The sequence below is a fragment of the Nyctereutes procyonoides genome, unplaced genomic scaffold (genome assembly GCF_905146905.1).
Source record: "Nyctereutes procyonoides isolate TBG_1078 unplaced genomic scaffold, NYPRO_anot_genome, whole genome shotgun sequence".
Classification (NCBI taxonomy): Eukaryota; Metazoa; Chordata; class Mammalia; order Carnivora; family Canidae; genus Nyctereutes; species Nyctereutes procyonoides.
In genome coordinates, this window is record NW_026575049.1 from 23,022,501 (window position 1) to 23,047,201 (window position 24,701).

A 24,701-nucleotide genomic window follows, 5' to 3' on the forward strand; every position below is an offset into this window, starting at 1 on the left:
ATCAGAGAGATTTCACCATAAGAAGAACAAGAAAGGAGATGGAGGTGAGCAAGAGCTGAGCTCCGGAGCCCAACTAACCGCCAGGGTTACTATCTGCGTGGCCTTGGATGAGTCACTTCCCTTCTCTGGGCCTCAGTTTTCTCCTCTACAAAATGGGGACGATAACACTTCCTGCCTCATTCTGTTGCCGGGAGGATTAAATGATCTGATGACACACCCAAAGGGCATAGAACAGTGCCTGGCACATATTACCATTCATCAAACACTAGCTGTCTAAAAAAGCACACCTGCCCAGGTGGATGAACCTACGTGGACCTAATGCGTGCACCACCCAGCCCTCAGCCACGATCACATCCCGGGAGACCCGGACTGCCAGCCCACGGAGGCTGAGTCGTACTCTTGTAAAACAGGGCAGCCCAGGTGGTTCAGCGGTTTAGCGCCACCTTCGGTCCAGGGTGTGACCTTGGAGACCCAGGATCGAGTCCCACATCCAGCTCCCTGCATGGAGCCTGCTTCTCCCTCTGCCCGTTTCTCCTTCTGCCTGTGTCTCTGCCTCATTCTCTCTCCCTCCCTCCCTCTCTCTCTCTCTCTCTCTCTCTCTCTGTGTCTCTTATGAGTAAATAAATAAAATCTTTAAAAAAATAAAATAAAAAACAGGCAGGTCCCCAAAAAGTCCACTCCTATTTAAATGTTCACTCATGTGCGAATTCCTTACCTCTCGGTCAAGTAGAAGAGGGGCTCCCCATTCTTGGGTCTGAGCCCCCCGACCCCACCCCACATGAATGATAGGCCTTGGCATCAGCAAACACTTTGAGGCAGCAAAGGGGAAAAGCCTGGAGGAAAGGAACCCTTTCTGAAAGGGAGACCCCTCTGTAAGCTCACACTCCTCACTCACCACGAGCCAGGCAAATAGATCAATCCAGCTCCAGGTGCAAATTATGAAGACCCCCCCCCCAATTCCCGTGGCACATTGTTCTGACTTCCGTGAAGAGGCAGGTAGAGCCTCTTTCTAAAATGCCCACCTTACGGTCCTGGACCCCTGGGCCCCCAGTTCTCCCGAGGCTCAGAGTCGTGGCCGGCCCAGCCGTCTTTTCCAGGGCCCTCACCCACAGTGCCCCTTACACCGGCCACAGTGCACGGCGACTCCTCTCATGCCTGCCACACGCCTGGCCTCAGCTGCCCCCTTCCCTGCACCAACAGCACGTGGCACTGTCCCTACCACATGGGTAGCTGTGGGGTGCGTTCAGCCACTGCAGGGGATGGGACCTCGTGGGGGGCCGGGGCTCGTCGGAAACGGTCCCCACCCTTGAAAACCTCGGTCGACATCCTCTACTGCCTCATTGGGACAAAAACAGCCCCTGTCCCCAAATTCACCTGGTTCCCAAAAGTCACTTATGCCGGTACACACAGCTGAGTGCCCACCCCAGCATCGCCGTTCCCAGAGTCATTCATTCATCCATTCATTCATTCGCCCATTCATTCATGCAAGGAGACACAATAAAGCGACACACTGGGTCTGGCCCACAGTGGGAGCCTGGCATCTGCCTCGGACACAGAGTCTTGGCTCAGTCAAGCGCAGCCTCACATCCTTGGGGACCCACAGCCGGGGGGTGAGATGTCAGCAAGGCTCCCTTCCTAGGAGGCAGCACGGGGCCAAGTAGGAGCCGGTGGCAGACCCAGCCTGCACGAGCTCTCTGCTCTCTCCCACCCGGGCCTTCACACGTTTCAGCCCAAGCAAGGCACTTGATCAGAATTTCCCATTTGAAAAATCAATATTTAAAGCTCCAAGCCTGCCAAGCAGAGGGGAAGGCCTTGCTTGTAAATATTTGTCTCGACTGGCAGAGCCAGGCCTCTCGCTCACTGCAGCCTCCCCGCGTCGCTCCTGGCCCTCTGCTCACGAAGCTCCCAGCCAACAGTGCAGCGGGAGGGACCCGGGGGGTGGGACCGGCTGGCGGGCCAGCAGGCCAGGCTGGGCACGGAGGTGGCCGGCTCTGCACCCACACCTCCAAGCCCGGAAGCTTGTAGCGAGGACCACCGGGGGCCCTCCATCTGACCCCCAGGCCCCGGCAGAGACAAACCCCCTCTGAGGTTTCTCTGGATTCCAAGCAAGCCACTTCTCCCAGGGGGTGCTCCACATTTCTATCTCTTTTGTTTGGAAAGAAAGCAAAAAGCTGAAGACAATTCCCTGGGGATGTGCTTATAAATCACCGCCCAGCATCGCCCACTGCGTGGGACAGCGCTCTGCAGCCCCCACCAACACCTGCCCCTGGGGGAGCCTGCAGAGGCCCCCTGCTGGCAGCCAGGCCCCCTCCCAGGGGAAGCCGGCACCATGGCGGTGGGTGGTCCATATGGCCGAGTGCCCGCCCCGGCATCGCCATTCCCAGAGAGTCATTCATTCATTCACACATTTGATCATTCATTCACCAATTACTTATGGAACACCTACCTGTACCAGGCACGGGGGCGTGCGGGGGGCTAGACACGCAAGCAGACGTTAACAAACCTGGGCAAAAGCCCCTCGGGGGGCATCTCCCAGGCCAAAAGGATCGAGTGCTAGGGTAGGAGATGGCGAGGTGTGACAGAGTGGGAGGACAGGGAGGGCTTCGCGGGGCAGCAGAGCAAGGCCACCTCCTGCCCAGCACCTACCAAGCCACTCGTTGAACTTCTTCACCTCGCTCGGGAGCCCCAGCTCCGTGAAGTCACCGGCGTGGATGAGCACGTCGCCGTAGGGCATCTGGATGGGGTCCGTCCTTGAGTGGGTGTCAGACACACAGACGAAGCGGGTATAGCCAGGAGGCTTGGGGGCATCGTGAGGCACGGGGTCCACCCTGCAGGGAGAGAAGACACTGCAGGTGCTCTGTGTCTGGCCCGTGGCCGAAGCTGCAACTCAGCCCCGTCGGCTCAGACCCCATCCACCCTGAACCCTCAGGGGTCTGAGCGCCAACTCTCCAGCTTGCTAGCTGGGCAATAACAGGTGTCCCCTGGGCCTCAGTGTCCCCTCTGTAACATGGGGCCCTCGGAGGGCCCACGGAGGTGGGCGCAGTGTGATTGTGACAGCTAACCCTCCTTCCTATCACCCCTTGCAGGGCCTTTTTAGATGTTTTTTCCCTATTTGCTCCCCTCCCAGGAGATTTTTAACACCACAGAAAGCTCTCTATCTGTTCGTGCACTCACTGTTTGTCTATCTGGGCTTTATAATAAGAAGAATAAGCTTTTCTCACCCCCCAAAAGCCAGTTTCGCCCCTCAGGGGTGCCATCAGCCCCATCAAGAATGCAAGGGCTACAGCCTCTGGTCCTAGTGAAGGAACTGACACCCCCCCCGCCCCAGCGTGTGCGGAGCACACACAGCATCCAGGGAGAGCCCCGTGTAAAAGCAGGGATTTCACGGGAGCACGTGAAACCAAGGCACGAAAGGTAGGCAGCGGCTCTTCGAAAATCTGAGATGGTCCCATCATTTTTAAAACAAGGGCTTTCCAGGGGCACCTGGGTGGCTCAGCTGGTTAAGCATCTGCCTTTGGCCCGGGTCATGATCCCAGTGTCCTGGGATTGAGCCCCAAGTCGGCTCCCTGCTCAGCATGGAGTCTGCTCATCCCTCTCCCCACCCCCTACTCGTGCTCTGTCTCTCTCTCTCTCTCTAAGTAAATAAAAGCTTCAAAAACAAAACAAAAAAACAAGGGTTTTCCAGGGATGTGTAGGAAAAGTATCCTGGAACCAGAAGACCAGGCTTCGAACCCCAGCTCTCCCACTTACCGCTAATGTGTGACCTTCTGCTTGGCCTTGCTCTGCCTGCCTGTAAAATGGAGCTACCTCACGAAGCAAAAACTATCAGAAAGTTAAAAGAGCCACAGAAATGTTAACTTCTTGCTCCGGGAAGCCCATCGTAGCCCTCTGGCTCTGCAGACGAAGACACCGAGCAAGTGGCCCCGGGCGTCTCAGGGAATAAAGGTAGACTGAGGGACAAGAACCCAGCTCTGTGCTTCCCAGTGCAGTACTCCCCCCACCACGCTCAGCTTCCTCAGCTGAATGATTTCGCCAGGCTCCAAACTCTTAAAAACAACGCAATGACATTTCAACGAGCAGCTCTCTGCAAATGAGTATGCCGCTCGAGGAGTTGTGTTTAAATCTAATTATGCGGCAAACCAAAAGCGGTACCATATCAGTTACATAAATACTTTTAAAGACATCTTTCTAATTATCCTTTTTTTTTTCAGACAATATACTTCGAAGAAATTTAATTAACACCTTACGAGAGACGTGGGTTCAGCATGCTAATGTGCAGGGAGCATTAGCACGCTCTATCCACCACAGTCGGAGGCGCCAAGCCAGCCTCTCTGCGTCTATCACGGTGCCCGGACGGGAGGACGCAGGCTTGGCCCTTGAGGGGGGTGGTCAAGGCAGGTTAGACCCCCTCACAGGTCAGAGCAGGGCATGACCAGGGAGAAGAGGAAGATTCCCTGACTCGGATAGTGACCAGCAAGAAGGCCCTGGGCGCTCTTCCTCTTTGCTCTGCATCCATGCATCCATGCATTCATTCAGCCCAGCACATTCCTCCCACCCACTGTGGGCCAGCCTGGGGCTCAGTGCTGGGGGATGAGCCCAGCCTGATCCCAGGCCACGAGATCACAGCCTGATGGTGGAGACAGACTTGGCCAGGCAGTGACAGTAAGGCCACCAGCTTTGATTGGGCGATAGAGAAGCTGGGAGCCAGAGAAGGCCCAAACCCAGAGAGGGGCCCCCTAGAAGCTTCCTGGAGAAGGTAGGACCTGAGCTGGTCTGGGAGCTAAAATCTCCCTCCCATCCCTCTCTCCCTTCCCTCCTCCCCGCCCCTGACCCTCTGACAGACGGTGTGGCAGGTACCAGGCCTGTGATCACCTGTACATCCTGCCTGCCCCAGCACAATGGCCTGGACCAAGGGCAGCCGATCGCCACTGGGCTCCTGTCCTGGCATAGGAACATGAGTGAGCCAATCAGATTCATTCACTCATTCATTTATTCACCCCTATACACACTGAGGTTGTGGGCATGCCACAAGGTGACAGAGGCACAAAAAGACAAGAGAGAGGAAGAAGAGAGAGACAGGGAGCAAGATGCCACCTCCAGAGCCGCCTCTGGTCCCAACAACCTGTCCTCCCATGAACCCCTCAGCAAGGAGCCTGAGCAGGCCTCAGCCTCACCTGCCATCAGCCAGCCAAGAGCAGCCCGAGTTTCAGGGCTCCAGTTGGGCTAGCCCGCTGCTGGAGCCCAGGCTCTTTAATTAACTGCGTGCTTATTTCCCTCCACCCCGAGGCTACTGAGCTCAGTGAGGATGCAAACCTAATAATCCCCAGGAAAAAAATACAGACTCTCACTTCCCTGCAGAGTCCTCCAGCTATTTGGCTTGTAACAAATGCTCAACCTTGAAATAATAACAAACAGTCATGAGACGGGTGCTTGATGCTTCCCAGAGATCGAGAGCTGGTCATCCGGTAAGTGCAAGACATGCAATCACTGTCTTCACACTCACAATGACCAGGCAGGCAAGGTACTATGAGTGTGCCCATTTCACAGATGAGGACACTGAGGCTAAGAAAACATTCGACCAGGATCTCAGCCATGGAGATTAGTGGAGCTGCAATTTGAAGCTGGTTTTTGGTTCCAGAACTCACCCCCGGCTGGACTATTTCCAGTTCCAGCTCATTTCATTCAGTCAACCTGTGGACAAATGCTTACTGAGTGCCTCCCAAAGGCCAGGCCCCTGCTACGCACAAGGGATATGCCTGTGGACAGGATACCCACCAAGATCCCCTCACGGAGCTCCCAGAAACCCAGACTGGAAGTGTTCAGAAGTGAAGAAGAACAAGAGTCAAGAGAAAGGAAGAAAAAGAAAGAAAGAAAGAAAGAAAGAAAGAAAGAAAGAAAGAAAGAAAGAAAGAAAGGAAGGAAGGAAGGAAGGAAGGAAGGAAGGAAGGAAGGAAGGAAGGAAGGAAGGAAGAAAGAAAGAAAGAAAGAAAGAAAGAAAGAAAGAAAGAAAGAAAGAAAGAAGAGAAAGAAAGAAAGAAAGAAAGAAAGAAAGAAAGAAAGAAAGAAAAAGGAAGAGAGAGAGAGATCATCCAAGAAAATAGGAGAGCTTGACAGCATAATTTGACCCCTAGATCCTGCTGTATCTGAAGCTGGATCCAAACATGGACTTCTTCACTAACTAGGTGAGCCAATAAACTCTCCTTCATCCTTAAGACGATTCACATTGGGCTTCTGACACTTGTCATGCCAAACCCTGGCTAACACCTGAGTCATGGCAACCCTGGGAAGTTACTGAGGTTGGAAAAGTTAGTCTCGTATCCAAAGCCCTGGCTAGCACGTTAAAGAGTTGATTTGAACCTGGGTCTTCACAACAGGAATTTGGACATCTGACCTCAATGCCTTCTGTGCAGGAGAAAACAAAGCAAAGTGGTTATTCTCCAGTGACATTTCTGCAGGGGTTAGAGAAGTGACACCTGTAGCTCTCTGAGACCTAAAACCTGTCACCACCTCTCCCCTGCCCAACACAGGGTACTCCCACGGGGATCACGGCGGCAGGAAGGGCACAGAAGAGAGAACACAACCTCTGGCGCCCAGACCTAGGCCAGCACCCTCACGGGGTCACCTCTCCATGCCCTGGACCCTCCCAGCCTCCAGGCCACTCTCCAAGGTGGGGACAGCCTGCTCCCTCCTGGAGAAGGTGTGAAAACTCAAGGACCTTCGGGGTGGAGAGCTGGATGTGAGTGCCCCCCGCAGCTGCTCCCTGGGCCCTGGCTCCGTTCTCAGGGCTCTGTCACCCATGAGCCCCTGGCTCCCTGGAAGTGCGGCTCCTGGACCCAAAACCCACGGACATCAGAAGCCAGAGGCCATCCCCTCTGTCATCTCCACTCCCAGGGAAATGGGGAGCTCTGAAGGCCAGAAGTGGGGGGCAGAGGACTTCCTCCTGCAATGAGGTTCAAACTACACATCCAGATATGCGACCAGGCATCAGCCGCGGTGTTTCCGAATAGCAGAGCCTGGGGCAGCCCAGGTGGCTCAGCGGTTTAGCGCCACCTTCAGCCCAGGGTGTGGTCCTGGAGACCAGGGATCGAGTCCCACTTGGGCTCCCTGCATGGAGCCTGCCTCTCCCTCTGCCTGGGTCTCTGCCTCTCTCTCTCTCTCTGTGTGTCTCTCATGAATAAATAAATAAAATCTTAAAAAAAAATAGCAGAGCCTGCTAATCCCATCCCCTCATTCTACAGTGTGGAAACTGAGTCCCAGAGGAGGGGCAGTGACCAGTCAGCTCAGAGTCACAGAGCTGCCCAGCGCTCTCTTCACGAGGCCCCTGTTCGGAGGTGACCCCACCAAGCTGCCCTCCTGAGTCCTACGCCTCCCTTCCTTCTTTCCTCTGGGCCTTTCTTTGGCTGGTCCTTCCAGCCCAGGGGTTATGCCGCTGCCCCTGGGAAGCCCTCCCTGATCTCCCCCACTCTTCCAGGGCCGTACTCCCTGCCTTATCCTCACTCCCTTTTCTTTCTTCTTCCCATCTGCCCGCTGTGCTAGGCTCCAGGGACCAGCCCCATGCTGGTGGCAGGGAGAGACCCTAGAGCTGGGGCAGGGTTCGAGGGAAGCAGGGATCCAGTCTGAAGAGCCGTCAGAGGGCCTTCCCGAGGAAGTGACAGCTGGGTGAGATCTGAAGAATGAGTCCGTGTTGGCAGGACAAAGCGTGGGGGGTGGGGGTACAGCACAGAAGTGACAGCATGTGCAGGGACTCGAGACAGGAAGAGGCCCAGAATGTTCTAGGCTTAGTCTTCTCTCCTGCTTTCTCCCTTCGGCCTCCCTGGGCTCAAGGCTGACCCCCACTGTCTCCTGGGGGCCTCTCGATGTGAGGACAGGCTGGGACCACAGCCCACCGTTGAGGGATCGGCGCCCAGACCCAGCACGGCTAGGAGGTCCAGCAGCCGGACACCAGGGGCATCCCCAGGCCTGGCCCCAGCCACCCTCCCGCCACACTGCTACGTTCCTCAAGCCGTGCTTGGAGGTCTTTAACCGGGATGACGCAAGTGTCCACCAACAGGATTCCATTTAAAGGCCAGAGGGAAGAGTCACTGTGCCGGGCACCAGCCCCCAAGGCACCTCCAGGGCAGACCCTCGGGATAACCCCGTCCATCAAGCCTTCTCACCGGCCACCGGGCCACCAGGCCACCCAGGGCAGAGACCCAGGGCTCTCCCTAGACCACCACAGGGTTTCTGGGCTCTCAGGGTGAGGGGTCTTTGGTCTTGGGGCCCTGAACCCAGAGGCCCAGATCCAGAGATTCATTACTCAGGCAAAGGCGGCCTCATCACCACCGGGTCTCTGGGGGCAACCACATAAATCACACAGCTCAATCGGAGGCCATGTTTGGGTTGTCACTGTTGTTATTAAATATAAATTGTGGATTTATTAAATACGGCCCCCATGCTCCCTCACCCTGGAGACAAAGCCCAGGGCAGTGATAAATCACGTGTCAGGAAGCGGCATCCATCCTCCTGTCTCTCCCTCAACAGAGACTCGCCATGGAAACCTGCACAGCCACCGCCAGCAGCCCGCATGCTTCCCTCGTGCTGGATGCCTGCAGTCTGGAAGAAGGGGGGTGGGAGGCAGCAGCCCCCCAAGTCCCTGCATGGCCCTGGCTTCACACGACTTTATGTAAAGTTGTGTTTCAGAACCGGGCTGGCCTGAGCAGGCAGTGAGGGAGCTCTAGACCGGGAGCCCAGAACCAGGGCTCAGCCCATGCTCTTCGCCGGGCACTGCCTGAACCCCTGAGCCCCACTGCCAACGGGAGCCAGGAACCCCTGCCTCGGGACGCAGCCACTCCTCCAGGCCAGGAGAGATGGCAATGGGGCCGGCTGGGGTGAATCTGCTCTCCGTGCTCTAGCTGGGTGACCCCAGAAGGCCAGGAAGCATTTCCTCCACAACACCAGGATCATACGCTATTCCACGCTTGTGTGACATGTGTGCCAACCATCTGCCGCCCCACGGGAATGTCAGCTCAGCGTGGGCAGGGCTCTGTCCCTGACCCATAGTCCAAGCACCTAGCCCAGCCCCATGTGGACTAACAACACTGAACATTTGCTACCTGGCCCCCCTGTGTGGATCTACCTACTTGGTCCTCAGCATTTTAGAGATGGGGACACCGAGGCATCAAGATTCACAGCACAAGTCAGTGGCTGAGCCAGGGCTCAGACCCGGGCAGGAGAGCTCAGAGCACGCATTTCTAACCAGCATGCTATGCAGCTGCTTACAAACTTCCTGAATCCACAGCTGCTGGTGGGTTAAATGGGAGACATCACCCCTCTCTCCTGAGCTTGCTCACTGCGCTGCCTCAGGACCCAGTCTGGCCTGCAGGGGCCTGCATGGGAAACCCCCCTCCCGGCTGGGCAGTTTTCAGAGGCCCCGGTGCCCCAGCCCTCCCAGCCTGCTGCCCCCACTCAGCCTCCTCTGGGTCTCAACCTAGAAGTCCTCTTCTCCTGTCCTTCCTCCTTCCTCCACCACCCAGCCCTCCTCCCTTCTGACCTCCCCCGTTCCCCTAGCTCTGTTCTGGGGCTGGGGCCTGCTGGGTGTTCTGTGGGGTCCAGGCAGGGACACTGGAAGCGACAGCCCTGCGTGGTGCTGCAGGGTATTATCTCTGGTGCCCAGGGGCACAGGCCACAGGAGCCCCACTTGCTCTGCCTGCAACCCAGCTGCTCTTGCCTGTTCCCACTGGGGCAGCAGTCCGGCCCAGCATCCCGGGCCCTCAGGCCTGGTCACGCCCAGCCCGGGAGGACTAACCCCCTGGACAAAAGAGAAAACCAAGCTGGGGAAGACGGCTTTCCTCCCTGCAGCAGCCCCACCAGGCCTCAAGGTCCCCCACCCTCAGAAATCGAATAATGAAAACCAGGACCCTCCATCCAGACCCAATCTGCCAATCTGGCCCCAACATGGAAATAGGAGGTGGTTCCCCAAGTAGAAATGGGGAACAAAAAATAGTCAGCAGCCAGTGACAACACCAGACCTCAGTCCCCACAGAAATGAGCATTTTCCCAAGCGAGCACCGAGGGAAGACAGTGCTGGAGCCCACCCCAGGCCTGCTGCCCGCCTGCCATCCAGAGCCCTTCCTCCCATGAGGAATCTCTCCGCATCCACCCTTTACACCAGGGGCTGGTTCCTGAGGGAGACACAGAGTCACCAGGGGCAGCGGCCACCTGCCCCCAAACTCCTGGCCCGGGAGTGAAAAGTCCCTGGCCTCACTCTCCAAAGTTGTGCACGAGCCTGATTCTCCAGGCTCCCCAAAGCAAGGGCCATGAGGCCCCCACGTTACCACTGCTCCCTGGAGATGGTGCTCAGGGCCTTGGAAGAAGTCCAGGATAAAGGAGGAGAAGGGTCTTCCAGGAATGCAAGGAGCTTCCCTCTGCCACTTGGCCTCTCCAGACCTCAGAAAACCACCCAGGGCGGGGGAAGCTTCCCCACAGTCCCAGGGGATCTGGTCTGTACCCTGCTGGGACAGCCCTGGTATTCCCCATCAGCCCCAAGGGGCAGGCGGCAGGACTCCCCGGTCCCTCAGGAAAGCCTCCCTGCTTTCTCAACAGAAGTGGGGGGGGTCCGGACAAAAGGGAGGGGTGGTGGTCAGGGAAGCCAGCCAGCCCAAAACTAGGGTCCCAACCTGCCTGGAGCCTGGAGCAAGCCCCCTTCCCTCTCTGGGCCTCAGTTTCCACAGCTGTACAATGAGGAACGTGAGTTAGCCCAGGAGTCACCAACCCAAATACCAAGAGGGGGCAGCTGGAACTCGCCACCCCCAGACATCACCAGGAGCCTCTGTGGGCCTGAAGTCGCCAGGCCTTTCGGTTTTGTAAAGCAAAGCTGAAGTCTGGATTTTTTTTTTTTATATGCCATCACCTCATTTTTAAATATTTGCGAAACATCTCCTGGCCGACTGAAACAGGGACCGGAGCCAGCATCGGCCCCCAGGCCGTGGCCGCAGCTGCTCACACGTCCCTCCCCACTTGGAGCCTCGGTGATCCTGGGATTCCAGAAGCCCTTCAGCCAACAGGTGGAGACGGCCGGGCCCCGGGTCCGCAGCCGGTCCCACCCAGAGCTGCCCACTTACATCTGCACGTGCGGCGGCTGGAAGCGGCCCTGGTTGATGTTGTAGAAGGTAAAGGCCTGGGTGGGGTTGGAGCTGTACTCGTCCACTTCAATGATGAGTCGGCTGTGCTGGTGCCTCCGAGCAGCCATCACGTGAGACTGGGAGAACGCCATGCCCAGGCCGCAGGGCAGGAGGGCCAGGGCCTCTGCCTTCAGGACACCGGGATCCCACCTAGCGCGCCACATGGACCTCCGCTGGCCGCCCGGGCATCTCCCGCCGCCGCCGCCGCCCGGCCCCGAGCCAGGCTTGGGAGCAGACTGAGAAGACAGAGCAGAACCGTGCGACAGTTAATCTGTTTGGGATTTGCTTTATTTAATGTCAGATGAAGATTTAGAAAGACGAAGGGGGGGGGTGGAGAAAAAAACACAGTCATACAGCTCAAAAACTCATTACAGATCTTTCCAACTCAGCAGTTTGATGAATATACTTTGGTAAAAAGAAAAGGAGAGGAAGGGAGGGGACCACAAAAAAAAAAAAAAAAAGCCCACAACACCGAGGACGGATGCATGCGAGGTCCCACATGTTTAAATACTTAAGACATTATTTTTTTTTCTTCCGCAAAATGCTCAGGACAGGGTGACCAGGAGATGCGGCAGGACAATGGCTTGGTATTTTGCAAACAGGTGAGGTTAAGTTTCACTTATGGGAAGCAGGGGGAGTGGGGAGGATTCCCCTGCAGCCCCCCCCCACAGACCCCCAAACACACCACACCCGCACCCCTGCAAGCCCGAGCAGGTGGGAGCGCGGCGCAAATTCCTGCCTCAACACCAATGTCGCCTAAAGATATCTCTGAGCAGCGCCTGGAGAAGGGATTTTCCCAGACAGATTGCCATCCACCAACTCAGCTCAGGGGGTGGCCCTGGGGGGGTGGGGGAGGATCTACTTAAAAAAAAAAAAATCTTCCCAAATGCCTTATAAGGATGTCAGGAATTCTGAGGTTCCCCGTCAAATCTCCAAGCCACACAGAACCGCAGCTTGCAAATGCCATCATTCCCTTTGCCGTGTCTTCCCTTGCAGAGTGCCATCTGCATTTGCAGCGACTGGATTTTAAAGTCCTTCTGACCGGTGCTGGTGGCCCGGGCTCAGTCTCCATCCTACCCCGACGGGCTCCCGCGCTTCACACAACAGCCGATGCCTCCCTTCTAGGACCAGCTAGCTTTCTCCTGCTTTTTCCATTATCGTTAATTTTTTTTTTGACTGTGTAAACAGATAAGGCCTCGAAGATGTTTTGTTGTGTTTTGTTTCAATTTTTGGTCATTAAGACCCTCCGATTCCATTTGCGCTGCATTTAACTAAGGAGAAAATGACATAATTTAAAACTATTCCTGGTCAGTCATCTCCCAGTCACGTTAAACGAAGAAAAATCCCCCTTGCTTGGCACACGCAAGAAGAATCGACACCGTCAGAAAACAAATTAGATTAGGAAAATGACAAAAATTAGAGACTGGAGAACATTTTAATTACATGCGAAGGAGAAATGGATTGTTAATTTTTTAAAAATCTCAACAATCATGCCCATACAAGGTGTAATAAATATCAATATCCTCCTCCTCCCCCACCCCCACCAAAAAACCCCACATCCTGATTCACAATATATACCCCTCCCTCTTCTCCACTTGGGAAGACAAGGGAAAAAACCTGCTTCCCCCAGGATACACTTGCTCCTGTCTTTTGTCCTGCTAATTGTTTCTCTGTGATTTGGTTCTCCCAGCAGAGACTGGCCTGGCAGGCCTCTGAGGTGCCCAAGTGGAGAGGTCCTAGACTCCAGACTCACAAGATCTCTGTGGCAGCTGGCCTGTGCCCATCTGTGACCCTGGGAGAGGCTTGGGGGCAGCAGATGCTGAGGCCCAGGCATCCAAAGATCCAGATCTCAACAGAGGTTTGAACCCCAGCATTGGGGTTCACCGTGTGACCTCAGACCAATGTCCTAACCTCTCTGAGCCTCAGTTTCCTCTTCTGGAAAATTGGCAGAGCAATCATAACACCGCCTCCCAGGGCAGCTGTGCAGGTTAAATGAACGGGGATCCTGAGCACAGCATCTGGCAGGTACCAAGTACCCAGGTAACCCTCCACGTTACCATTATCATCGCTCTCCAGCTCAGTGTGACATGTGCGCACATCGAGGGCCTGCTGTGGGGGCATCTGTGGAATGGAGTGTCCACTGTAAGCAAAAGGGGCAGCTCCAGGAGCCCTGGGGAACCCAAATGTGTGCAAACACAAGCCGACAGGATCACACCCTGCCTGAAGTCCCTGCCACGGCTCTCCCTGGCTCCTCTGATGATGACCTGGTGTGCAGTCCCCTGCCCAGTGGCCTGCCCACAGTGCATCACCCAGAGGCCGCTGGCAACAGAGCCCTGTGGTCCTGTTTGGAGCTGCCCAATTCAACACCTCACAGGGGTCTTCTTCCTCAAGGCTCACCGCCCACCTAGGAGATGGACGTCCCTAAAGCTCCCACCCTACGGAGGAGAAGGCACACACCTAGGGGAGGTGAAGCCTCTTGCCCAGCACAGCCCAGGGCTGGCCACCGAGGTCGAGTTGCGGGCAGCCTGAGTCCAGGGCTCGGGGACCCCTCTGCCTTCCTCTCCTGGAGGGGCAGGGCCTGGGTCTAGCTCAGCCCCCATCCCCACCCCAGCCCCCACCAGCTCTGCAACCCTGATCCTGTGGCTTCACCTCCACGAGGCTCTGTCTCCCCATCCAAGAAACGCAGGGACAAATAGCACCTACCTCATTCAGTTATGGAGATTAAATGAGGGGACACATGGGAACTGCTTGTCACAGGACCCAGCCCATAGTGAGTGCCAATAAATGGTAGCTATTATCACGACATTATTACTGTCACCCCAGGACCGCTGCAGACACTTGCATACACATCTCGTTAATGAATGAATGGCTGCAGGGAGGGAGGGGGAGAGGGAGGAGGAATCCATGAATGGATGGATGGATGAATAGATGGAGGGAGGGATGGAAGGATGCAGGGATGGATGGGGGACCAGAGGAGGTGTCCCGCCCGTCTCTTTCCCCAGCGCCCAGTGCAGGCTTGGCAGAGGGTGGGTGCCCCCAGGCCTCCGCTGGAGGGTGACCCCTCACGGTGCCTCTCCCCCTTACCCACCACACAACCCTGCAGGGAGGCTGGCTGGCGGGGCACAGCCCCCTGAAAGGGGAGGTCTGGGGCCTCCCCCGTCCCTGCCCGCCCCCCAGGGGCTGGAGCCTACATGCCCTGCCTGGGGCCTGCAGCGGCAGGAGGACAGCTCTGCGGCAGGGGACGCAGCCAGGAAAGGCAGGCGGCAAGGCGTCCCGGGAGGCGCTCCGCAGTGCAATGCTGCATTTCACATAAAGGGGGTTCGCAACGGGCCCTGCTTGAAGAAATCTGGGAAACCGGGAACACGGAGCCTTCTTTTAATACCCATTTAATATTTATGGAGCCGCAGCAGTGCGTCAGCCACCGTGTGGAGAACGCAGCCGATCGCGGAGGGAGGACAGCGGTTCCCAAACAAACGGCTTCTAGTGGGGGAAGCGTTTACACCTGGGCCACAGCACAACACAGCAGGCGGGCGGTGCAACCCCGGGGTTCCTGCCCCGACGCCCCCTGCAGCACACTGGCCCCGGGCAATGCCCACACCCCAGCCAGGCCACAGGTGCCTCCTCCGTGCCCGCGGCTGGGAAGGAAACAGAACTGGGATGAGGGTTCTCGAACATAGTAATCAATGCATTCACTTGTTCGGCAGCCACTGACCACAGCCCTACACGCGCTGTTCCAGGAGCAACAAGAAAGCAAACAGGTCACTGCCCTCAGGGAAGGGGGTGGCGGGGAAGCAATAAAGTAATCACAGAAAGTAAACAGAAAAGATACTTTTCAGATACTAATTCGGGCCTGGAAGAAGAGGGGACGGAGTAACGGGATACTGAGTAGTAGTAGGAAAAAGGGGATTGTTGCCTGCAATTGGGCAATCAAGAAAGGCCTGTCTGAACACCTCAAAGGTGAGTGCGGAGGGGGAGCCAGCCACACCCAGACCTGGAGAAAGAGAAACCAAGGCAGGGGGAAACAGCAAGTGCAAAGGCCCTGAGGCAGGGGGAGCATCCATAAATGGTCTCTCTCCTATTGTTGTTCTCAGCCACTGGGGCTTCTGCAGTGGAGAATGGTCAAGTCAACTTTCAGGTCAGGGGCAGTGGGTTCAAATTCAGTCTCCAGTGTTGAGCGTTAGCTGTGCGACCCTGGGCATGACACCTAACCTCTCTGTGCTTCTGCTGCCTCAATAGCCCCCTCTCAGGCTAACAGAGGAGACAGAAGTGAGCCTGGTGCCTGTCTCTCCATAAAGGCCCAATCGGCCCAGTTGGGAGGGTTGAAAATTCTTGGAATTTCTGGGTTGAAAGACTGCCTCCAATTTGTAGGGCTCCCTTTTCGAGTCTGATTCTCTCACAGGGTGATTTGTCTTTCTGTTTCCCCCTCAAAGACACTCACTAGCTGGTCCTCGGATGCCATGGGTCAAGTCAAGCCAGGGTCTCAAAGAGGAGCCTGGACATCAGTCCTGGCACCAAGCGGTAAGCAGACATTAGGCACCAGCTGTAGGGAAAGGTTGTATGTAGAAAAGAGGCCCGACTCCTTGTCAGGCCTCCTATGCATCGTCAAGGCCAGCGCCAGGCCAGCCTCCAGAATGAAGGTCCTAAAATGCACTTTTGAACAAGCCATTCCCTCGTGCTCACTGCATGTCCACACAGGCATCCTACTGCTCTGGGCTAAAGCCCCAGATCCTTAGATCGGCTCAGGAGGCCACACTGGGTGCCCAGGCTCCGTCTCACCACTCAGGACAAGCTCACCACTCCCGGTTTCCCCCGGCACACCAGCAACCCCACCTCTGAGCCTTCACACACGCTGTTCCCTCTGCTGAAAGGCTCCGTGCACAACCCCACCTCCAGGCGCACACACCTGTCTCCCCGACCTCCCCAGACTGGGCCAGGTGCCTCCACTCATAACCCCCCAGGCTTCTCTCACCATAGATCCCATGTCTGAGCTGAATGAGAAGCCAAAGAATAAAAGCACAGGTGAACAAATGAATGAATGAGACAAACTGCACAAGTCCTCATAATTCATAGCCTGGATTTAAAAGCAGCTTTAACCTCCCGAAGCTTGGGTGTCTCCTCTACAAACACGTGGACCCTCAACCTCCTTCCCAGAACCACTGGGTGGATTACAGGACCTGGGACCTGCGAAAGCCCCTGGCTGAGGGTCCAGCACATAGTAGGTGCTCACTAACTGTCTCTTCCACTGTGGTTAGAAAGTTCTGATGAAACCCAGGAGCTCTGCACGGAGCTTCAGAGAATCGAACAGAGATTTAAATTTTCAGATAATTAAGGAACCCTCCTCCCCTGCCTGAAAGCCGGGCTCCTGGCCCCTTCCCTCCCGTCCCGTTACTGAGTGAGCCCCCAGTTATTTCACCGCCCAGGATGTTGTGATCGGACACATCCAGCACAGCCTACCCTTGACCAGCTTTTCGAGGCAAGCTCCTCACCACCCGCCTCACCCGGCACTCTGCAGGACATCGGCCAGCCCTGAAACACCCACTGTCCCCACTCCCCAGGGGGGCCCTGTTCTGCAACCTAAATGACTCAGATGTGTAACTGACCCGCAAAGGCCTTGGGGCCCAGGAGCAGCCAGACGGATCAAAAGAGCAGCTCAGAACCCCATTGTGATGAAGGAGAGGGAATGGGGCCTCTGGGTCCTGAAAGGTCCCCACCAAACTATGAGACCAGCCAGCATGTACCAAAGGCCCAGAAAGGGAAGACTGCAAAAGGCCTTGGCTTATACAGAGCATCTTAACAGCAGGTGGCTTTTTGCAAAGGAGACACTTGGGTCACTCCGGCAGCCCAAATATGTCCAACAGATACGTGAGGGAAATCCATGAGCATCTGCATGCCAGGGACTGCTGATGTGCAGATCAAAGATATTTCCTTTGCCAGGAGACCTGAGGCATCCACTTCCACCCGATTCAGGTTCCTCAAAGCCAGGGTGGACCCAGGACAGTCCTGGTCATGTCAGTTGTCCCCTGCTGGTCTTTATCACCAGCATCCTCTCTGAGTCTCAAAAGGATCCCCAGTTGGAAATCTCATAAAGGGTAAAGGTCCCCATAAACAAAGCCAACCTGAGGCTGAGAAGGCACCCACCTCCAAAAGGCACCCATGTTTCTCTTCTTGTCATTGGCATGTTTGCAGCTAGAGCCATGAAGCTAGGATGACACTATTGTCCTGGGTCGGGAACTCAGAGGACCAGTGACCCCACAGCAAGTATTGTCTGCAGTCCCACCTGCACCAACTGTCTCCCCAGGGCGGTATGCTGAAGAAGCCCTACACCTGGATGGCTTTCTCCAGGATCCTAAGGCCATCTCTGTCCCACTCCTCATCTTCCCAAATGGCGAGTGCGGGGGGGACCCCCACGGGTCAGCCCAGCGTGCCAGTGACTGTCCCCACCGATCACCCAGAGCAGCGCTGAGAGAAAGCCAGCTCAGCAGAGGCTACTGCTCACTGAGGCTTTTGTCAAGTACTTACAGCAATGTGGTGAAATGTCACAGAGAAGCCATGGGATGCCTGGATGGCTCAGCGGTTGAGCGCCTGCCTTCAGCTCAGGGTGTGATCCCGGAGTTCCGGGATCGAGTCCCACATCGGGCTCCCTGCGTGGAGCCTGCTTCTCCCTCTGCCTATAGGTCTCTGCCTCTCTCTCTCTCTCTCTCTCTCTCTCTCTCATGAATAAATAAATAAAATCTTAAAAAAAAAAAAGCAGCAGCCAGGCTAACACCTAAGTAGTCCTCCCTAAGCCAAATACAGGAGAAATAACATTAACAGAAAAACAGCAAAGGACGGGGAGGGCTAATCCTTTCACAAGCCATGCTTCCACACAAGCTCAAAAGTCACTTTTAAATTGGTTTTTTTTTTCCTTGTCTTGCTCATGCCTGAAAATCTGCAATTGATCAGTCAATAGTTAAAAATGTCACCAAAAAAAAAGTCACCAAGAGGTTAAAATAATAATAATAATAATAATAATAATAATAATAATAATAATAATAATGTAAAGAAAGGAAAAAGAACAAATAGCCCTCCTTCCTCCCAGGGGAGGGGGCGGTGGGAGGGGACCGGGCCCAGTCCACTGCACCCTGAAAATGCCAGCCCTCTCGCGTCCCCAGCCTCTCAGCCGGCCGTGGGTCTCTAGGACGGAGAGCGCCTGCCTGCAGCTGGTATCGGCAGCCACGCTGAATGAGTGATGGGCTAAGCCAATGAAGGAGCGCACAAATATCGTGAAAATTAGACATATTCCTTGAAAAAGGATCAACCACGAGTGACTTTAAAGCATTTACCACTTAAAAACCTTTTAGCTGGGCCCATTTTGAATTATGACTACATGATTTTAAATTACACTTTCTAATTCCTCGCCGCCCACCCCCCAAGCGCTGGCTGCTGCTTCATTTTCCAATTATGTACTTTTATTTCAGAATGATGAAGAGTGCTGCTTAGTGGATCATGTCCTGTCTGCCACAAATAGCTGCTCACTTATTCCTTTAATTTTAGATACGAATGCAGTCGGTTCACCCGGCTGGTCTTCAGATTCTGAATATTCTCCATTCCCACAACACCAAACGAGGCCCAAGACGCCAAGAAACCCACAAAGCTCCGGCTGGGAAATATGTTTGTAAACCAGCGCTCCGCTCCATAAATTATTATAATTCTTGGTGCTTTCTCTATCCATCTAGCAGATCAGCAATCACATAAATAATAGTGAGTGGAATGATTTTTCTTCTGCAAAGTGCTATGTCCTAGTTTTCAAAATAAAGCATTTGGAAATTCACGTATCTGCGGAGTTGAAATGGGAAGCTGCTCAGATCCGTTTCAAACATACACACAGACATACTCACACACAAAAGGAAACGAGAGGTAAATGTGTAAAAATCAGCATTTTGAATCTCCTTTCCACATACACGTCAAGTCACACTCAACAGTCATGGGGGTTTGGGACCCACCTGGCCGGGGAAGTGGGGGAAAGCAAGAGGGTCTTGGCTGCTCAGCATTCAAATACAATTTGCAAAGAAAGTGAATGTGGATTTACAGTTCTCATGGAAATCTATTAAACAGATGTCACTGAAGCATAATCAAATCGGCACTATGGTAATTCTACACTTAAGTCTGAGATCGAGGTTTTGCCATTTTTATGATCAGAGTATTTTTTGTGATCATGCGGGAATTTGCAACTGAGGATTAAACCTCCAAAGTATGATCAATTAACTAATGTGCTGCCTGAATGACAAAAAGAAAGCCATACACACACACACACACACAAACAGCAAAACTCAATTCTCCACCCTGCCCCCCCCCCCCCCCCCCCCCGGCTTTGAGCAGGGAGCCTAGGGTTGGGGAGGGAACATTTGCCTTTTCCACAAACAAACGAACACTGCAACGCCAAATGCATTTCGTTGTGAAGGGGGAAAGACAGGGCACAAGGTACTCACACTTCTCAGGTAACCGGAGCAATGTATTTTGCAGCCTTGCGGGCTGTGGCGCTATCAGAAAATGCAAAGGAAGGAAATGAAGGGGAAATGACGGGAATGTTAGAAATTAGAAATAGGCATCATTTGCTCCTTAAAGTGATGAAATTAGCATGGGCCATGTCAAAAGCCTTTTGATGTGCACCAATGCTGAGTCTCAAATCCTTCTCGGATGGAAATCTGAAGGTGTTCAGGAGAAGCAAACTCTCAGGTAGGGATTTGGGTGGTGGAGGGAGGGACCCTGGCTCTGATGCTCTCATTGAGTATCACCTTCAACCAGAAGGGACACTTCCTTTTCCCATTGTAGCTGCTTCTATGTATCATGTGTGACCAGGTGGTGACATCAAGGTGCCCAAGTTCACGTCCAAGCAAGCCCCCAAAGGGTAATTGACGGAAAGGCGTGACAGGACCGAAGGATACCTCAAGTCCGTATCTGAGTTCAAAACTGAAACGTATCATCTCAATTTGTTAAGATTTTTTTTTTCATGAGGTTGGGCTGTCCTCCTCTGCCATAGCTGTTTTAAATGGAAATAAGACAGAACTAAATTTTGTCTCATTAGGACCCAAAAAAGTCAAAATAAAGTAAAACATTTGTTTTGGCAGCAGAATGGCCAGATCACCAGGGAGAGCCACAGTGAATCAAATTAACCAAAGAACTATTTATACCTTCCCTCCAACACCACCCCCAAAAAAGGGATCTCTCTTTTTCCCTTGGGGTTGCTTTTGCTTTAACATGTTCTTCACTTCTTCGGGCTCAAGGCAAAGAATTCCAGTGGCAGTCTGGAGAGGAGGCTAGCTGGTGGTCTCATTCCATGGAGACATCCACACCCCAGGACCCACCGCTGCAGGGATCTGCTCTCAGAGAGACCCAAGCATAGTCTAAACGGCTCTTACAGCGTGAAACATGCCCTTCACCCCTCTCTTCCCTGCCCCTCAAGTGTTTGGCATGTCTGATCCCAGAGGGCGTGAGACGTTTGGCCAGGAGGGAGACCCCACAAGCAGCCTGCCTCATCCAGGATGCCATTAACTGTGATGTGTGGGCTCCGAGCTAGCCTGAGAACCCAGTTCCTGGCTCCTGCACCTGGGGAGCTCCTTTCCCCAGGGTCTCTGGATCCAGAGGTACAGGCAGACAAAGGTACCAATTGCCGAACAGAGAGATCTCAGAGAGAAGAAGAATGCAGGGGGCGGGGGGGGGGGGGATGCTTGAAAAGACCCTTTTTCTGTTCGCGGCGAGGGAGGGGCGATGGGAGCGACATGTCACATTGTCACATTAAAGATTTTGACAGACAATTCAGGGATAACGCAGAAATTCCACCCCTAACTGCAGCTCGGCCGCAACTTGAAAGGCATTAACTAACCTCCACTAATTGCATGTTTTTCTGTGCATAATATTTACTTGTTAAAAAGTCTTTGCCTGGCCGATCATTTTCCTCTGCCCTGCTATTCATGATCAGTTTGCAGGCCTGAAACTGGAAAAACAAAATCATGTCGATAGATTAAAAGATGATGGCACTTTGGGGGGGGGGGGTAGTTCTTTTTTCCACTAGTCTGGGCCTGGAATGCTGATTTTTCTCCTTGAGTGCCACCCTTTAGTGAAATCCTGCTACCATCCTTAATTCCTTAGCTGAGTGCAAAAAGATGTGTCCTGTGTTAGGTGCGCACAAGAGGGGCTGTCACTGCCAGGGAAATGCAGCAAGTTCAAGGAAAACAAATGAACTTGAATTGCTTCCATCGGATGAAGATTTCGTAGTCTCAAGGGTGGTCCGGGAAAATTTTTAAAAGCAGGCTTTGCTTGAAAGGTTATTCTCTATCTTGGTCTACGCATTCCTGACACAGGTGGAGACACACTAGTAGAAAGACGCCAAAGCCTGGGTCTTTCACCCAAACTTAGACGTGTTCTGTCCACAAACACAGTCCACGGGGCCTCAGCTGGTGTGCCCGAGAGTGACTCTACGTGCACGCACAGCAGTACGTCGGAGATCCAGAACCCCGCATGTGGATGACGCTCTGAGCCTACCTGCATCAGCATTAAAGGGATTTACTTCAATCCAGGTCCTGCAAAATGTCTGGGGTGGAGAAATAAATAGAGAGGCAGCCCCACGCCGAACCACTTCCGAATACATGATGAAACCTCTGCGACTGGATTATCGCCTTTCGACTAGCCATCAGCCAATTAATGTACCTCCACCGAGTGAGTACTCAAACAGATGTAACCATTTCGCAGAAACCCATCTTGAGAAAAAAAGATTTTACAAGTGTTGTGGGGCTGCCACTTGGAAAGCCAATTTGCAGGGAGCCGAGCCTCGTGAAGCACAGTTTATTATGCATGGCTCCCGCACCACGGTCCCCTGTACACCGTGCCCAGCTCCAGAATGCCTCCCAATCACCACCGGCTGGCTTGCAAGCCCCGGTGTGCTCTCCACCGCCAGAAGCCTGCTTCAGCCCAGCCAAATCTGCCACCCCCTCCCCAAATGGTCTTCCAGTGCCTTGGCTCCCGTGGACCAAGCCCGACTTCCAACTTGGCTATGGCAGTCGGCTGGTGGCCTCAACGACGTCCCCCAGAGCATTAGCCAATGTGACTAATTATTCATGAAGTTGGTGTATTTATTTATTTATTTATTTATTTATTTATTTATTTATTTATTTATTTTTGCAAAGACCAGCCAGGGTGCTGAGGCTCCCCCTGTGGCTGGTCCCCACTAACAAGTCTCCCCCCACCATGCAAGTCCTCTCCAACCGGCTCAAACATCCACCAGCCCGCCCACTTTTGTTCCCCAGTTTAATTTCATAATTGTTTGGCACTTAACAAGCTCTCCTCTGGGCGGGTCAACAGGGACTTTGGAGATGGGAAGGAAAGGCAACCAAGCTACAGGAGGGGAACTGGGAGAGGTCTGACCCAGCGTGGGGGGAAACGCATCTCCCGGGGGTCAGTGGGACAGACTTGGGGGCCAGGTCCCGCGTGGGAGCCTCTGGCCATCTGGCCTGAGTGGAGAGAGGATGTAAGGGAGTGGGAGATGGTGGGTCTAGGGCCCCCCAGCCGTGGTCCGCCACAGACTCCCGGACACATCAGCTCTCAGACTGACCCTCCTCTGTCTCCACCTGGACCAGGGGAGGCTGTGAGTGAATTCACTGTCCTATAACAAGTCCCAGAATAAACACACAAGAGACAGAACTGCTCCTTAGCATGGAAATATTACCTGTGAGGGCTGGGACCTGCCTGGTTAGCCGCTGAATCCTCTGGACCAGGCACAGAGCAGAGAGTAACAAATGTGCGTGCAACGAGTGAGCGGAGGGATGGATGCCTGCACGCGTGGACGCAGGGACGCGTGGATGCAGGCGTGGATGAAGTTTCCAGCAACGCCCAGCCAAAGTGGCCGCTAGACCAGCATTAGTGAGTGACCCCCTCCGTCGCCCCCAAGTGCCGGCAGGGGCTCCGCGGCGCACAGTAGGCTCTCAGCGACCGGGGGCGGCTATTGTTAGGACCGTCATCATCACTTGCGCCCCGCCGGTCCGCTCCTTCCTCCCGCAACTCCGCCGGCAGCCAGCAGAGACCCGCGAGCCGGGGAAAAGTTTCGCCGCCCCTCGCCCCGGTCCGAGCCCAGCGCCCCGGCCGCGGCCCCTCCCGGCTCCCCGGCTCGGCCGGCCGGCGGCGGGGGGACACGGCCGGGCGCCCGCACCCGCCACGGGCGGCCAAAGTAACTTTGCGGGCGCCCCTGCGCCGCGCCGCGGGCGTCACCCGGCGCCCGAGAGGGTCCCGGCCGCGCCCGCCCCCGCCCCCGCGCCCCCGCCCCCGCCCCCGCCCCGGCCCCGGCCCCGGCCCCGGCCCCCGCCCTACCTGGCCCCGGGCTCCTCTTCGGCGGCCGCGGCGGCCGCGAGCAGCAGCGCGCACGGAGGGAGGCAGGGGCCCGGCTCCGGGGAGGGAGGCGCGCAGGGGCGGGGGCTCCTCCGGCGGCGGCCGCCGCGCCGCGCGTCCGAGGCAGCAAGTGGGAGCCAGACTCCTCCTTCGGGGGGCGGGGGGCTCCCCGCCGCCCCCTCCCTCGCCCGCCGCGCCGCTCCGAGCCGCCCCGGCGCCCCTCCCGCCGCCGCCCTGCCCCCCCGCTCGCTCCCACCTCCCCCGCCCCGCGCGCCCGCCCGCCGGGGCCCCCGCCGCGCCCGCCAGGCCTCGGCCCTCGGCCCCCGCCCGGGCCCGGGCCCCGCATCCCGCCGCCGCGGGCACCGGGGGGCAGCGGGGGGCGGCGGGGGGGCAGCGGGGCGGGCGGCGGGGCGGGGGAGCGGGCCCGCGCTGCGGAGGAGAGAGCCCGCGGCCGCCCCGCCGCGCCCCGCGCCCCCTCCGGCCCGCCCCCCGGCCCCGGCCCCGGCCCGGCCCCGGCCCGGCTCCGGCCCCGGCCCCGGCCCCGGCCCGGCCGCGCGCGGGGTGGGCGGGGAGCGGGGCGGGGGCGCTCTCACCTCCGGATCCGCGGCCGCCGCGCCGGGCTCAGCTGCTGGGGCGTGCGCGGCTCCTTCCGGGGCGCCGCGGCCCCCGCCTCGGCCCGGACCCCCTCCCGAGGCCGCGGGGGCAGCCGGCCCCGGACCCCCACCCCCCATCCTCCCCCCGGCTCGCAGGCTGCGGAGGCCCCGCTCCGCCGCCTGCGCCCCCATCTCTTGCTCCCCGGGGTCCCAGGTCCCCAGTCCCAGGGTACAGAGGGTGGCCGGCGGAGGCTCGACCCGGAGCGGGGCAGGTAAGCGGGTCAAGGCCACGGAGCACCTAGCCCCCGGCTCCAAGGTCCTGCCTTGTCGAGGAGAGGGGAGAGCGACACCCCCCCCCCCCGCAGGCGGTGGTCCCACCCTGGGGAGTTTGAGAGGCCCCTCGTGACCTCCAGGCCCTGCCACGGGTGGAGGGCCACGTCCACAGGGCCTGTAGCCAGGGCACGGCTCAGGCCTGGACCTCCCAGACAGAGAGGGAGGTGAGAAGGGGGGTGTGGCCCCTCAGAGGCCCATCTAAGGCACCCCAACAATGTTTATGGGTCCCCTCCCCCAACACACTCACATCACAAGGTGG

The 24,701-nt window shown here is 56.1% G+C and overlaps 1 protein-coding gene across 2 annotated transcripts in view; it reads right to left on the minus strand.

The window, feature by feature from the left end:
- MPPED1 (metallophosphoesterase domain containing 1) overlaps window positions 1-23,627 on the minus strand; it is a 76,320-nt gene extending 52,693 nt beyond the window's left edge. The window contains exons 1-3 of one of the 2 annotated variants that reach the window (XM_055328675.1): window positions 23,499-23,627; window positions 11,100-11,395; window positions 2,647-2,828 (exon numbers count right to left, since the gene is read on the minus strand). In XM_055328675.1, the coding sequence (XP_055184650.1) occupies window positions 2,647-2,828; window positions 11,100-11,323 (406 nt within the window). In that variant the 5' untranslated portion in view covers window positions 11,324-11,395; window positions 23,499-23,627. Of the gene's footprint in view, window positions 1-2,646; window positions 2,829-11,099; window positions 11,396-19,627; window positions 19,674-23,498 lie in introns of those variants that run through there. The other variant, XM_055328674.1, reaches the window with a different exon arrangement.
- Between the last annotated feature and the right edge of the window lie 1,074 nt (window positions 23,628-24,701).